This window comes from Cibotium barometz, chromosome 36 (assembly GCF_041138505.1).
Source record: "Cibotium barometz isolate CiBa-2024 chromosome 36, ASM4113850v1, whole genome shotgun sequence".
Lineage (NCBI taxonomy): Eukaryota > Viridiplantae > Streptophyta > Polypodiopsida > Cyatheales > Cibotiaceae > Cibotium > Cibotium barometz.
The window spans coordinates 29,196,936-29,212,767 of record NC_141081.1 but is presented as its reverse complement, the minus strand read 5'-3'; the positions used below and the strand labels follow the sequence as shown (position 1 = coordinate 29,212,767).

Genomic DNA, 15,832 nt, shown 5'->3' with positions numbered 1-15,832 from the left:
TTCTCATCCAATTACATCATTTTCCATCTCATCACATCAGTTTCATTCACATCACATATCATCCATTCACATCCCATATCATTCATTCACATTCTGATTCACATGACATCACATCTGATTCATTCTCATCCCGATTCACATCACATTACATCTCATCCATTCACTCACATCGACATCACATCCTTTCACATACACATCCTCATTCATTCTTCCACATTACATCTCATCCATTCACTCACATCGATATCACATCCTTTCACATACACATCCTCATTCATTCTTCCACATTCACATCCACATTCATACTTCCACACATACACATCCATATCCACTCTTCCACGTACACATTCACATCCACATCCATTCTTCACATACACATCCGCATTCATACATCCACATACACATCCACATCTATACATCCACATCCATTCTTCCACATACACATCCACATCCATACATCCACATCCACATCCACATCCATACATCACATCATCCACATCCACATCCATACATCCATATCCATATCCACATCCATACATCTACATCCATATCCACATACACATCCACATCCATACATCCACATCCATATCCACATCCATACATCCACATCCACATCCACATCCACATCCATACATCCACATCCATATCCACATCCATACATCTATATCCATATCCACATACACATCCACATCCATATCCACATCCACATCCACATCCATACATCCACATCCATATCCACATCCATACATTCACATCCACATCCATACATCTACACTCATATCCACATACACATCCACATCCATACATCCACATCCATATCCACATCCATACATCTACATCCACATTCACACATCCACATCCATATCCACATCCATACATCCACATCCACATCCACATCCACATCCATACATCCATATCCACATACACATCCACATCCATACATCCACATCCATGTATCTACATCCATACCCACATACACATCCATATCCATACATCCACATCCATATCCACATCCATACATCTACATCCATATCCACATACACATCCACATCCACATCCATATCCACATCCATACATCCAGATCCAGATCCACATCCATACATCCATATCCACATACACATCCACATCCATACATCCACATCCACATCCACATCCACATCCAAACATTTGCATCCATATCCACATACACATCCACACCATACATCCACATCGATATCCACATCCATACATCTACATCCATATCCACATACACATCCACATCCACATCCACATCCACATCCATATCCACATCCACATCCATACATCCACATCCATATTCACATCCATACATCTACATCCATATCCACATACACATCCACATCCATACATCTACATCCATACATTCACATACTCATCTACATCCATATCCACATTTATTCATTCTCATACACATGCATACCCTTTCTTTCACATATACATCTGCATTCACATCCAATCACATCCCATACTCATCTTATCGCATCCGTTCTCATCCTATCACATCCCATACTCATCTTATCGCATCCGTTCTCATCCTATCACATCCCATACACATCTTATCGCATCCCATTTACATATTATCACAACCCATACACATCTTATCACATCCATTCACATGCTATTCCCATTTAATAGCTTTTTCTAGATTAATACCGATAATAGGACTTTTTCTAAATTTCTGCCAATTGCTTGGCCTAATTAAAGATTCTTTTTCTAACAACTATTTCCATATTCCTTCTCAATTCCTCAATTGAATCATATTCAATATTCTTCTTTTGTATAAAATAATTCATGGGATTTGTAGAAATCAATTCTACCCATATTTTCACTTTTGGTAAATAATCATAAATCGAATTATACTAAAAATTCATCTTTTTCCCATTTAATTTCTTGGATCCCAATTACCATGGGAATTCCTCTTTTTGCATTTAATTATTTACATTCTAATGTCATGGGAATTCCTCTTTTCCCATCAATTATTTCTCATAAAATAAATTTATCTAAATTAAAGTATCCATTATTTCGATATGCTAGAAATTTCTCTATGCGCCCATCTAAATGATGGAATTCCAAATGTCATAAGAATTCCTCTTTTGACATTTAAATATTTCTCATAGATAAATAAATTTATCTAAAAATTCATCTTTGAATTTAAATAAATTATCCCATAATTCCAATATACTAGGAATTTCTCTTTTCCCATCCAAATGATGGAATTCCAAATGTAATAGGAATTCCTCTTTTAACATTTAATTATTTCTCATAGATAAATAAAATTATCTAAAAATTTATCTTTAATTTTAAATGAATTATCTAGTAATTCCAATGTGATAGGAATTTCTCTTTTCCCATCCAATTGATGGAATTCCAAATGTAGTGGGAATTCCTCTTTTATCATTTAAACTTATCTATGCAAAAAGATAAATTTAATTAAATTTTCTCTTAAAAATTAAATAAAAATCTTCATTAATTCCTTTACACTAGGAATCACACTTTCCTGATTTAATTATTTGAATTCCAATATGGTGGGAATTCCTCTTTCATCATATAAACTTATCTATGCAAAAAGATAAATTTAACTAAAATCTTTCTTTAATTTTTACATAAAATATACATTATATTAGTATTCCAATTTTTTCTCTTAGTTCTTTGGAATACATAGATTTCCATTATCATGGGGATTACTCTTTTAACATAAAAATAAATTATTAGAATTTCTCTTTTTCCTAATTTATTAATTAAGCATAAACATAAAAATTAATTTCTTCATGATTTCAATGAGAATCATTCAATTAATCTAGGATGATAATTCCTAGAATATGGTAGGAAGTCCTCTTTTTGTATTATGAATGAAAATGTTTAATGTGTTTATTTTACAAAAATTTTACCATACCTCCGCTGCTATTACTGATAATTCTCAATTTAATTGAAAGAATGAAGTTTAATATTATTGATATGATTAGAATGACCACTAATTGGATCATTATCTAATTATGGATTGATTAATAATTTCTCTATGAAATAAATATCATAAAAGCATCAAAAAGCCATTATTTTGGCCTCCAATTAGACAAGCATAGAAATTACTTTTGGATTAGAGAAATGCTTCATGAGAAGCTTCATTTGTATTGAGAATAGGTCATAGGAATGACCTTTCTTTGGGGGGAGGGAGAGAAATGCTTAAAAACCATTAAAATTAAGTAGAAATGAAAATTTATGCTTAAAAATCATTAAAATTAAGCATAAATGAAAATTTATGTGTTTCTTTATTACAATTCATAAAAGAACTTCAATAGTAATAAAAAACCATTCAAATTAAAACTTCTCAAGCTTGAGAGGGGTTGAGAAGAGAAGCATTTGGAGTTTTAATAAGAAAAAGACAATAATCCACGCTTTACCTTCTAATTTACTTGATTCTTTGATCACAGTAGAGGCCCCCAGCCAATCAATTTGTTTGGATGTTGTAGGAGTCACCAAGGAAGATTGAAGAGAGAGAGAAGCTCCAATCTCTTCAATATTGTAGAGGTTTTTAGAGGATAATAGAAAATATCATTATTTCAGCATAATACTGGCATAGTATAGTTCTCATATTTTTTTACAAAGGGCTAAGGATCTATTTATATAGATCTGTTGGTTGATCTTGCTGATCTTCAACGGAGACTCCATTTTTGTTAAAGTGAATACTTGCCGGTTACTATGAGCTAGGAACTATCGAAAAGACCCCTGAGTTGACAAGGGGTGAGCGCTTTGGTTGCCAATGATGCCATAGGTATACCGATGAAGGAATGTTTGGAAATAAGGATTCAACTAGATAATTAGAGGATTATGATCAGTGACACTATGGTTTCATTAAATGATTGTTGTAAAGACTGTTGAATCTGTGAAAAAGGCAATTTCATATTGGGTGTGTAAGTGGTGTGACTAGTTTTAAGTTTGCATGAATATCCGGCTAGGGGGCCTCGGAACTCTTTTCCCTGGTAACAAATTCTTAATTGGATCCCATCACTACAGTGGTTGGGCGCTTGGCTAACCCATGGGACTGGATGGGGTTAGGTTGGACTGATGATTCAATCGTCCTTGTGCTTGCTTCTACACATTCACACACAAAGACACATAAAATAACAAACTTATGATCTCTGTATTTCTTTCACCCTCTTGTAACTATAGTTGACACCAAATACAAAATAAAGCGCAATAATAACTATTGGTATATTTCATGTGTGTGATTATGTCAAAGAGAGAGAGAGAGAGAGAGAGAGAGAGAGAGAGAGAGAGAGAGAGAGAGAGAGAGAGAGGACCCATCCATCAATAATCTTAAATCTTATTACATTATCTTCACCAACGTTTTCAATGGAATGCATTTGAATACTTCCCTAAAAATGAAGCGCTTTTCCTCGGAGCTCCTACATCTACTACCCACAATGTAAAAGCCATCTAATAATCCCAATGCCTCTTTGATTAAAAGGAGATTAAGATTATCATCTAGCCTATAAGGATCTAAGACTATATAAATATATCTAGGATTAATATCATCCCACCCATCAAAGCCAAGAACTTCGCATTTTGGGCTACAATGATATCCCCAAAAAAGCCCAATTGGGGCATCTCCTCAAAGAAGATCGTATCCAACAATTTGTTATTGTCATGTAGGTCAACTTCAAGATATTTAAGGACATGTCTCTGCGTGAAACATAGTCAAGCTATATATTAATAACAATCATGATCTTGTTTATACTTAGAGATAGTAAAAAAGAATAGAAAATACTTATACAATCTACCACCAATGGTTACTAAATAATAACAAAACCATATTTATTTTCGAAGGAGCTTATGCTTTGGGATACATTTGATAACCGCATTGAATACTTGTCATGCTTGATGTTTATCACCATGGACATTATAGTCGATTTCATAACGATCAATCAAGCCCAAGCTTTCTTGAATAATCATGAGTGTAATATTTTTATCTAATTTATCTAAATCTAATCGTATACTAATAATTTGCTAAACATCGTTCCATTAAAGAACATAAATTGGACATGGTCCAGACCAACTTGGAACATGAAAATAACAACGCTCAAACTCAGCAATCAATTTCACCCTTTCCTCAAACGATAGACTGCTTCTCATATGCTAAAAAAAAAATGCAAGTCACCTCTTCCATCTGTCAATCATACATACAATTAATCTCTCTCTCTCTCTCTCTCTCTCTCTCTCACACACACACACACACACACACACACACACACACACACACACACACACACACACATAGACACACACACACACACCAACACTATTTCAAATACACACACACACACACCCACACCCACACACTATTTCAAATACACTTTCTCTCTCTCTCTCACACACACACACACACACACACACACACACACACCACACAATCATTAAATTCTAAATAGCAATTAATAAATTTAAACATTTTAAAATTAATAAAAAAAATATCAAATAAAACTATCTAAACCACACACGCACACACCAAACCATGATATAAAAAATTTTACATTTAAAAAAACAACTAAAACCTTTAACATTAAAAAAAATAGCTAAAGCCCACAACACAATGATAATATTTAAACATTTTTAAAATTTTAACATAAAAAAAATAACTAAAGCCCACCCACACACCCACCCCCCACTCTCTCTCTCTCTCTCTCTCTCACACACACACACACACACACACACACACACACACACCACACCACACCATTAATGAATTTTGAATAGCAATTAATAAATTTTGATATTTAAAAATTAATGAAAAAATATCAAATAAAACTATCTAAACCACACACGCACACACCCACCATGATATCAAAAAATTATAACATGTAAAAAAACAACTAAAACCTTTAACATTAAAAAAAAACAACTAAAGCCCACAACACAATGATAAAATTTAAACATTTTTAAAATTTTAACATTAAAAAATGCACCTAAAGCCCACCCACACACCCACCCCCCCACACACACACACAATTTCAAATACGCTTTCTCTCTCTCTCTCTCTCTCTCTCTCTCTCTCTCACACACACACACACACACACACACACACACACACACACACACACACACACACACCCCACACACACATTAAAATTTAACAATTACAATATTATCCAAACTTAATTGACCATGCACAAAGCCATATTGATTTTAATGGATGTGAGATCTACAAATTATACTAACACAGATCTACAAATGGTACTAACACTTATAATGTGAGAACTTTTTTGCCAAAATTTTAACATTTGAAAAAACAACTATAATGTTAAAAAGAAAACAACTAAAGCCCATAACTGTGAACCTGCATGTCCACGATTGCACATAGAGAGAGAGAGAGAGAGAGAGAGAGAGAGAGAGAGAGAGAGAGAGAGAGAGAGAGAGAGAGAGAGAGAGAGAGAGAGAGAGAGAGAGAGAGAGAGACTCACCACGGTTGTTGCAGGAGAACTCGAACAGAGGTGGCGGAGGGGAGAGCACCGAACGCACGAAGAACAAACACAGTGAGTCGGAGGGGAGAGCACCCATCGAATTGTGGCGACTCCTCCAACTGACCACCAACATGGATGGAAGGCGGCATGGACGTCCTGGTGCAAAGATAACCGCCACAGCATCGATTACATGCGACGTTGACTGGCATACGTTTACATGCGGTGCCAAGTTGAGAAATCTTTATTTTTTTGTGACACGTGTCACAAGGGAGATAAGCGCTATAAAAGATAGTAGAGATGTACCTCCATTGGTGTTGTATGCATAGGCATGCTAGAAACGCTAGGTTTCCTTAAAAAAGTAAGAAAGATACATATGTTTAACCATAAATGGATAGTTCACTATATCTAAATGTATTAAAGTGGTGTTTAGAAAATATTTAAAATCAAAGCAGAAGTGGCATAAAATTTAACTCTCACTGAATGCATGATATATACAACTTTTTCATGTATTGAATCTTAAAATAAGATATAAAGAAGCTTATAATAAAAAGAAAGGAGTTTTACATGTAATATTATGAAGTGGGATGCATGCAAGAGAAGTGAAGTTCAAGGGCTACATTTTAAAGAAAAGAAGTTTGGGAAACATGGGTTTTAGGCAAGTAAGTTTTGGTGAGTGGTAGGCTCTCTCTCACTCACTCTCACTCACACACATAATAGAACCCTTTCAATTCCCCCCCACCCCCCCTCCCCCCCCCCCCCCCCCCCCCAAAAAAAAGTAAAACCCCTCCAAAATCAACCCCTTGCACACACACGATACCATTTTTAGGTATCTACTTACTTTCAAATTAACTTTAAATTATTTAATTGTTTAATTGTTTTGTATCTGCTTAATTTTAAATTATTTAATGCCTTTTTAATTTACTTTATAGTAATTTCTTTGTCTTACTATCTTTTATTGCTACTTATGATGATTATTACTTTAAAGCAACACTATGACAACATGACGAAGATGCTCTGATAAAGTGGTTAATCTCCCCACGGGGTGACAGGGGCTCTTTGGATTGGGTTAAAAGTCTCTCTCTCTCTTGCATTCAGCTGTGTTTCAACCGTCGAAGCTCAAGCTCGAGCTTAAATTGAGTTCTCTCTCTCTCCCTCTCTCTCTCTCTCTCTCTCTCTCTCTCGCCATCGCCATGTGCAAACAGTGGAACCTGGTCTTCACTCTGTGCGTCGTCTTCATCACTTTCAACACAATGCCCAGCTCCATTGCGGCAGCAAACAACGAGTCGTTGTCCCCTCTCATCATCACAGCTGGTATGAGGCCTAAGACCTTGGAAAATGGTTGTTTGCATGTGCAGTTGCTTAACGGCGGCTGTTTGGCTTTTTATTGCAATTTTGTGGTGCAGGAGGCCAGTCAACGCCTTCAGGGTTGCGAGAAATGGAAGAAAAGCTCCATATGTCGACTGCGAGAGCACTGGAGGAGGTGGAGACCAGGGGTCGTGGAGCTGAGTTTCGCCCAAGGGGGCAACGAAGCTCTGCGTCTCCAGCAGCCGCCCATCATCCCCTTCACGATTTCTACTTTCACGTGGCCGCGCCTTTAGTCGGAACACTTCTCCTTCGCTTTCCTTTCCTCTAGTGTGTACACGTATCCTTTGAACTTTCCTCATAAGGCTTTCATTGTCGTTAGTGATTTCTACGTGTGCCCCATTACTGATGTATATCACCCTCATATTATTAATGTGTATGTTGCAACCCTCATTTTGAGGCCTCAATTTCTTATTATATTTCACGCACAAGTTTTCTTTTTACTTTTTTTTTGAGACTTTATTAAAGGTTCGAAACCTGCTTTGGAGCAATTCTAGGAAGATATATAGTAGGAGTGTTGCTTTGGCATCTAGGAGGATTTAAAGTAGTGATTTGTTGGATGTGCTTTAGCATCTAGGTCACCTGACGAGTCACCAATTGATAAGAATCAAGTACACTAGGCACTTTATCTCTTTCTAAATGGATATATTCCATAATTTCATCATCATATATACATCTATACATCCTATAATAGTTGTAATAACACATTACAAGCAACATGAAAAAGTTCCCTTTACCCCCCACCCCCAAAAATATCTCCACCCCACAAAGTCATATCTTCTAGGCTTCAACTCACGGCCATCATGAGGTCCTACAGGCTCTACATATCCCTCTAGCTCATACACCTCTACCAAAGCTCCACCTATGGAGCTTGCCTACTCTTGTCTTTGATGATGAAAGTGAGCATGCCTCGACAACTAATGCCTCCATCTTTAACTATCCTCGTTCATCTTTCATGTGGTAAAATGTTAGTAGTGTAAGACAATACCTCCCACAAGACACCACTTAATAGCCAAGCATCTTCATCTAGCATTACCCCACACATCAAGTCCATGTGTGTGTGTGTGTGTGTTTACACATATGTATGTATGTACACACACACACACACACACACTTGCAAGAAATTTTGGATAATTTCTAGTATTATTGGAGAGGCAATTGGTTTGGAAAGGAGGAGGTGAAAAGAAAAAAACCATTGAGAAGGAGAACAAAACACCATTGTGAAGGCCAAAAAAAGAGTCATTGTGTGGAAGCTATCATGTGTGTTCAATCGACGAAGCTGCATAAGGGGGTTTTGCATTGAAAAAGTTTTTGGAAGGTGTGTAACTCTCACATGAAGGGAGGGGGGTAGACTAAGACCTTCCTTATTCATGCTAGCCCCTCCATGGCTCACGGCTCACAAAGACATGAGTGTACCTCCATTGATTAGTTAATATATATAAACACATTGACTTTCCTAAGGTGTGTATACATCCATTGATCATAGCTAGTATGTATAGGCACATTGACTTTCCTAAGATGGCATGAATCCTTGGTTTCCCTATTCTGTTGGGCCACTCCTCTTAGTGTTACTTGATTTGAAGGGGGGTATGAAAAGGTGTAAATCTTTAGAGGGGGCCTTCTTGAGTGTGAAGAAGGTGACATTTATCCCATATGTGGTGAAAATAAATAATTTAGTGGTTCTTTTCACATCTCTCCACCCCCCCTCTCCCCCCCCCCCCCAAAAAAATATTTTGGATAGGTCTGGGGGCTAGTTAGGCATGGATAGGACCTACTCACTTTTTTGTTCTTGTGTGCCTTGGTTTCCTTAAAAAAGTAAGAAAAATATATAAGTTTAACCATAATGTATAGTTCACTATCTCTAAGTGAATTAAAGTGGTGCTTAGAAAATATTTAAACTCAAAGCATACGTGGTGTAAAAATTAATTCTCAATGAATGCATGTTATATACAACTTATTCATGTATTAAATCTTATAATAAACTATAAAGAAGCTTAGACTAAAAGAAAGGGCTTGCACATGTAACTGAAAGCACATAAGATAAAGTGGGATTGAAGAGAAGTTTAAGGGCTACCTTTTAAATAAAAAACGTTTGGGAAACATGGGTTTTAGGCAAGTAAGCTTTGGTGAGTGTTATAGGTACTCCCTCTCCCTCTCCCTCTCTCTCTCTCTCTCTCTCTCTCTCTCTCTCTCTCTCTCTCTCTCTCTCTCTCTCTCTCTCTCCACACACACATTAAAAAAAACCCCTCCAATTCCATGCCCCCCACGAGACACACACAATACTATTTTTAGGTATCTTAATACTTAATTACCTTATTTAGCATGTGCTAACTTTATAAGTATTTCATTTGTTCAATTTAATCCTATGTATTATTATGTTTTGGCGAGTGGTAGGTGCTCTCACACAAAATAAAACCCCTCCAATTCCAACCCCCCACCACCCTACACACACAAAGTAAAACCCCTTCATTTCCATGCTCCCCTCCCCCCCACACACACAACACTGTTTTTAGGTATCTCAATACTCAATTACCATATTTGGAAATCTTATAAGTATTTCATTTGTTTAATTTAATCCTATGGGTGTAAGCAAGTTAACGTAGTATGTTATTTATGCTTGTTATTTCAAAAGCTTCTTTAACTAGCATAGAAAATGGTAGTTGTGTGGGGTGATATTATAATAGCTTAAAATGTGTGATAAATCTTAATAGTATATTTACCATGTGTGAAATGTCACGTCAAGTTTTCTACCACTATTCTTAATGATGACGAGGAGTAAGGGAATCGAAATGTGAATCATGTCCTACTCGTGTAAAAGTAATGTTTTGAAATTTTTATGGGCATCACTCGCGCGGGGCTTACTTTCTGTTTGTGAAAGGATGAAGCAGCAAAGGAAAAGAGAAGGCTCCTTCTGAGCAGAGAACACCAAAGTGAGCGGAGAAATTTGAAACAGCAGGCTCTCCAACAGAGTAAAGAACACCAAAGCGAGCGAGCGAAGAAATTTGAAACAACACGCTCTCTGATAGAGCAAAGAACACCAAAGCGAGCTCGACCAGCCCCTCCAATCGAGGTGGAGTCAGACAGAAGATGCTGAAGAAAGACAAGTTGTCCTCAAGAAGTAGGTTTCTAATTCATAGAATGTGTTCTCTTTTTTTTTTCTTTTGTACATTGTGTGAATTAGATTAACATCACGAGTTAATACAAAGACCATCTGCCCCTAATTCTTTATCTCAATGCATTAATCCTCTCTCAAATGTGTTCCCTCAATGCATTACTCCTCTCTCTTTCTTCTGATATTGAATATAATTCTTTTTCTCAAATGTGTTCTCTCAATGCATTAGTCCTCTCTCTTTCTTTCTTCTCATTTATATAATTCTGATATTGATGTTTCTTGCATGTCATTTCCAGCAAGATGGAAGGTCCCTAAGGTATATTATCCACTTCAAACCGCTTTCTACATAACAAAAGAGGATTTCCACACACAGTATGGCCTCAACATAGAAGGCAAGGACCCAAGGTTCTTAAGGGATTCAGATGTCTCCAAATTTGATGGTTGTCAGTATTCAAGCACACGAGTTGATTGACTGCCTTATGTGTGTTTTCTATATGGATATTGATTGATTGCAGTTTGATATGGAGCTACAGGAGGCTAATGTATTCAAGGAGCTAGAAATGCAACATGCTTTGCTTGTAGAGATGCTTAGTAGAGTCAAAGTAGGCCAGCAAGTGTGCCTCTTCCCATCTCCACCTTCTGTGGTCTCCCACACCATAGACGACCTTACTATAGCAGGAAAGTGTGCTGGGCGTGGGTAGGGTTTCAACGTCGATGAAACCTTGATGTTGGTGGTACTTTCATGCAAGCACACATATCACTCAATGTGCTTTGCATCGCTATGCACTCTTAGGGATCGATGTATATTTCCCTACTATACTATGGTGATTCCACGTAGTGCTCATTGAAGTGTGGTTTGGAGAGTAGGTAAAGACCTTTATTTCATTTTTACATGTATATAATTTTTCACCAATATGCTAGTTAACACTCACATGTATGCTAGTTGATAGGATCCAATTGATATGCTAGTTAACAGTCACTAACATGCTAGTCAATAGTCCACCTATGTTAGTTAGCACTCAACATTTTCTAGTTATTAGAGCAGTCACCTGTTCAATAGTATGCTAGTCAACAATCACCTATATGCTAGTTTATAGTCCCCAGTATGCTAGTTAACACTTACTAGTATGCTAGTTAATAGTGCCAAGTATGCTTGTTATTTAATAGTCACCTGTTAATAAGCATGATAGTTAACAATGCCCAGTATGCTTGTCAATAATCACCTATTAACAACCATAATAGTTAACAGTGCCCAATATGCTAGTTTATAGTCCCCAGTATGCTAGTTAACACTTATAAGTATGATAGTTAACAATGCCCACTATGCCCACTATGCTTGTAAACAGTCACTTGTTAACAAGCATGATGGTTAACAGTGCCCAATATGCTAGTTAACACTCCCTGGTATGCTTGTTAACAGTTTTCAACATATTAGTTAACAATCACATGTTCACTAGCATGCTAGCCAACAACCACCCATGTTAGCTAGCATGTCAAGGGTATGATCCAAAGATTGTGAATGTAGGAGATGACTCTCCCTTGGGCTGCCTTCTAGGTCAGATTGCACAAGGAAGAAGGGTTGCGAGCACATGGTGAGCCAAGCATCTCTTGCAAAGAAATGGAAGGTCACTAGTAGGTACAACAAAATCCTAGAAACCAAAATCACCAGTGTAAAAGTTGGCAAAACTTGTGCATGCAAGAAACTCAGAGATAACAAGGCTAGTTCTTTCTTTTGTCCATCCTAGTAGCTGCACCTCATGGAGGTGGTGTATTTTGTAGTTCTCAATTATATTGGAACTATGTTTTGTAAACCAACGATATAATAAAAAATGTCATTTTTTATCCATGAGTTTCAATTTTGTGTATGAGTGCTTAAGTACTACAACTTTGTTTGCAGGATACTTTGTTATAGTTATGTGGGTTCCCCCATGTTTATGTATTGCAGTTGAATGGTCAGGAGGGGGTTTAACGCATGTTCTTTGGGTGCCTTTTATGCATGAGTTTCAATTTTGTGTATGAGTGCCTAAGTACTACAACTTTGCTTGTAGGATACTTTGTTCTAGTGATGTGGGTGCCCCCATGTTTATGTATTGCAGTTGATTGGTTAGTAGGGCATTTAATGCATGTTCTTTGGGTGCCTCAAGTTTTGTGTTTGGATGCAAGTTTTCAAGCCTGCAATCAGTTTAGTAAGGTGTTTACACATCTAAACATACCCATCATAGTTGATGAGCAGTTAAAGCCATTGCTGGCCCCTGGGTCACAGCCAGTAAAGAAAAGAAAAGAAAATAGGTAGTCGGGCAAGTGGAAGAAATAGTGATTGATCGAGTGCTACCTGCGGTAACATGTGAAGAGCAGGATTTGAACCAGAAACTAGCTTCTTTCAGAGGAGAATGACCACAAAGCATTGATACTAGATCTTAATGGTGTGTTGTTGTGCCATTTTAGGGAAGGTGAATACATTCTAAGGTATACAACACAGATGAAAGAGGTGACATATGCCCCTAGAGAGCGAGTATTTATCCATGAGGGAGCCTCTGCATTTTTGCTATGGTGCATGGAGAACTTCACTATGTTTATATGGAGTTATGTGAGGTCACAGAATGTAACCAGGCTGCTAAGGGCAGCATTTCCAGAGTCTGCAACCAAATTAGCGGGCCATATTTTGTCCCAGTAGCATTGTTTAAGATAGGAAGACAACACAAACGTTCCTAGAACAGAAAAGCTGATTTTTTATAAGTGCTTGTCTGATTTCTGGAGCCACTACAAGCAATTTAACAATTAGAACACTTTGATAGTTGATGATTTAGCTTACTAAATGTTTCAAAAACCCATGCCAGTGTTGTTTAATCATTCCAAAGCTTGCAGACGTGAAAATTTCAAAAATCGTAGGGTTTCTTAATGACGAATCTTAATTAGATTTGGCATTGGCTGCTTGTAGAGAACCATCCATAGCATGCAATTGCCAATCTTATGTGTACACTCTTGGATAAAGAGAGCCTCGAAGTGTTTCACATGGTAAACAAAAAGTAGCTTTAGAGGGATTTTGTAAATTTGTGGCCCAATATGTAATCAATACTTCTTTTCACCTCTTGCGGCCTTTTCAAGGCCTTTTGTAAATTTGTGGCCCAATATGTAATCATTATTAGGGTAGCCACTTAAGAGGGTGATTGTAATTTTTTGGCTTGATGATAATACAATGAATATACATTTAAAGAATGTGCCGTCTATTAAAGTGTGTATAAACTAACATGTACAGTTTATGAAAAAGTGTTGTTTGTTCAAATGAGTCACCTGTTGATTAGTTACAACAGTCACCTATTCTCTCTAGTTAGTCAATATGTTTAGTTAATAGTTACTTGCACATGTATGCTAGCTAATAGTTACTACTTCCCTGGTAAGCTAGTTAATAGTTAGCAATATGCTAGTTAACAATCCCTAGTACGGTCCACTTGGAAGCTGAGGGTATAATATCGATGAGTTAATGAACTTCTTTAGAACAATACCTTCCACGCTTCCTTTCCAAATCATTTTTGTAAAATCTTTTATGATTTACCAATCAAAAGTGCAATGTGTATTTAAATATATTTTCTTGGATTGTAGAAAGCTTTCCCATGGATGCAAATTCTTATAACACATGAATGGTCAATTCATTGTAGGCTGGGAAAATGGTTTTATGGCACACAGGATTGGAGATGACAATTGTTCAAAACTAGGGTGGTTTTATGGCACACATGATTGTAGACCATGGTTTTCAGCAGTATATAAAGACATCCTACATATGAAAGTTGTGACATTATTTCTTACTCATAGCTCATAACAAAAGCTAGCCTCCCATGGATGCGAATTCTTCTTGCGATAAGGATGATCCTAGTAGCAAGGTTGCTATGCACCCTCCAGTATCACAAGATGACTCAGTGTATTCCTCTGCTTGGGGATATAGATGATAAATTTGTCGTGTACTCTGAAAACAGACAGAAAAACCTTGAAGATATAGAAAAATGGATAGCTGAAGTCAAATTTGTGTATCAAACGATCCTTCAAAAGACCCAAAATAAGCCAAGTGAAGAAAAGCCTACTCACAGAAGCAACAGGATGATTAGGAATTTTAGGAATGTTTTGTATTGAGGACTTGGGCTCAAAATAATTTGTATCTCAATGTTACTTTAATGGAAAATATCTTGGGACATTTTAATTTATCAGTGTACTCGTATTATACCTCTCTCTCTCTCTCTCTCTCTCTCATTTTTTTTGTAAATGATTTTTAAAGCTGTCTTAAATTGCTAAAATAATGAGGGGTTCAATAAGAATTTTGGATATTTAAAAAAATAAAGATATGAGAAAAAAACTCGTATCGAGAAGAATCTTTACAAAATGAAATGTATTAATAAAGATCTCCAGAGGCTAGGGCTAGTAGGGTTTCATGGCCTCAGGATTCTCTGTCTCTGGCCCTGCATCCACATCCTTTGCCTGGGTCTCTTTTGTAGAAGCCTTCTTGCGCCTGGCAAATAAAACCTTCTTCTTCGGAGTACCTTTTTTGCCAACCTTCTCAGCGGTTCCTTTCTTAAAGATAAAATGCTTAAAAGGTGAATGCATAGGCATTCTTTTCTTCTTTGATGTAGAGGCTTCACGTGTTTCACCTATTAGACAGGGCAAGTCAAGATCTTTCGGTGTAATTACATTGTTAAGTATAATATTAATTGCCTTCGCCCACACACTCCACAACAAAAAATTAGGCGTACCAAGAGACTGCATTAAAAATAAAAATGGCTCAAAATTGAATATTGTAAAAGAGGTGAAAGCAACAAAAATGGGAGCGAGTAACGTAACTTACATTGCTATTAAGTTCAGTGTACTTGGAAAGAATGAATTTCAATAACATGCCACC

The 15,832-nt window shown here is 36.8% G+C and overlaps 1 protein-coding gene across 2 annotated transcripts in view; it reads left to right on the top strand.

Moving 5' to 3' along the window:
- The first annotated feature begins 7,492 nt into the window (after nucleotides 1–7,492).
- The window catches only part of LOC147617746 (uncharacterized), a 277,309-nt gene continuing 268,969 nt past the window's right edge, over nucleotides 7,493–15,832 (top strand). Inside the window, exons 1-2 of one of the 2 annotated variants that reach the window (XM_086775570.1) lie at nucleotides 7,530–7,784; nucleotides 7,877–8,241. In XM_086775570.1, coding sequence (XP_086631696.1) covers nucleotides 7,664–7,784; nucleotides 7,877–8,106 — 351 coding nt within the window. In that variant the 5' untranslated portion in view covers nucleotides 7,530–7,663 and the 3' untranslated portion in view covers nucleotides 8,107–8,241. Of the gene's footprint in view, nucleotides 7,785–7,876; nucleotides 8,242–15,832 lie in introns of those variants that run through there. The other variant, XM_086775569.1, reaches the window with a different exon arrangement.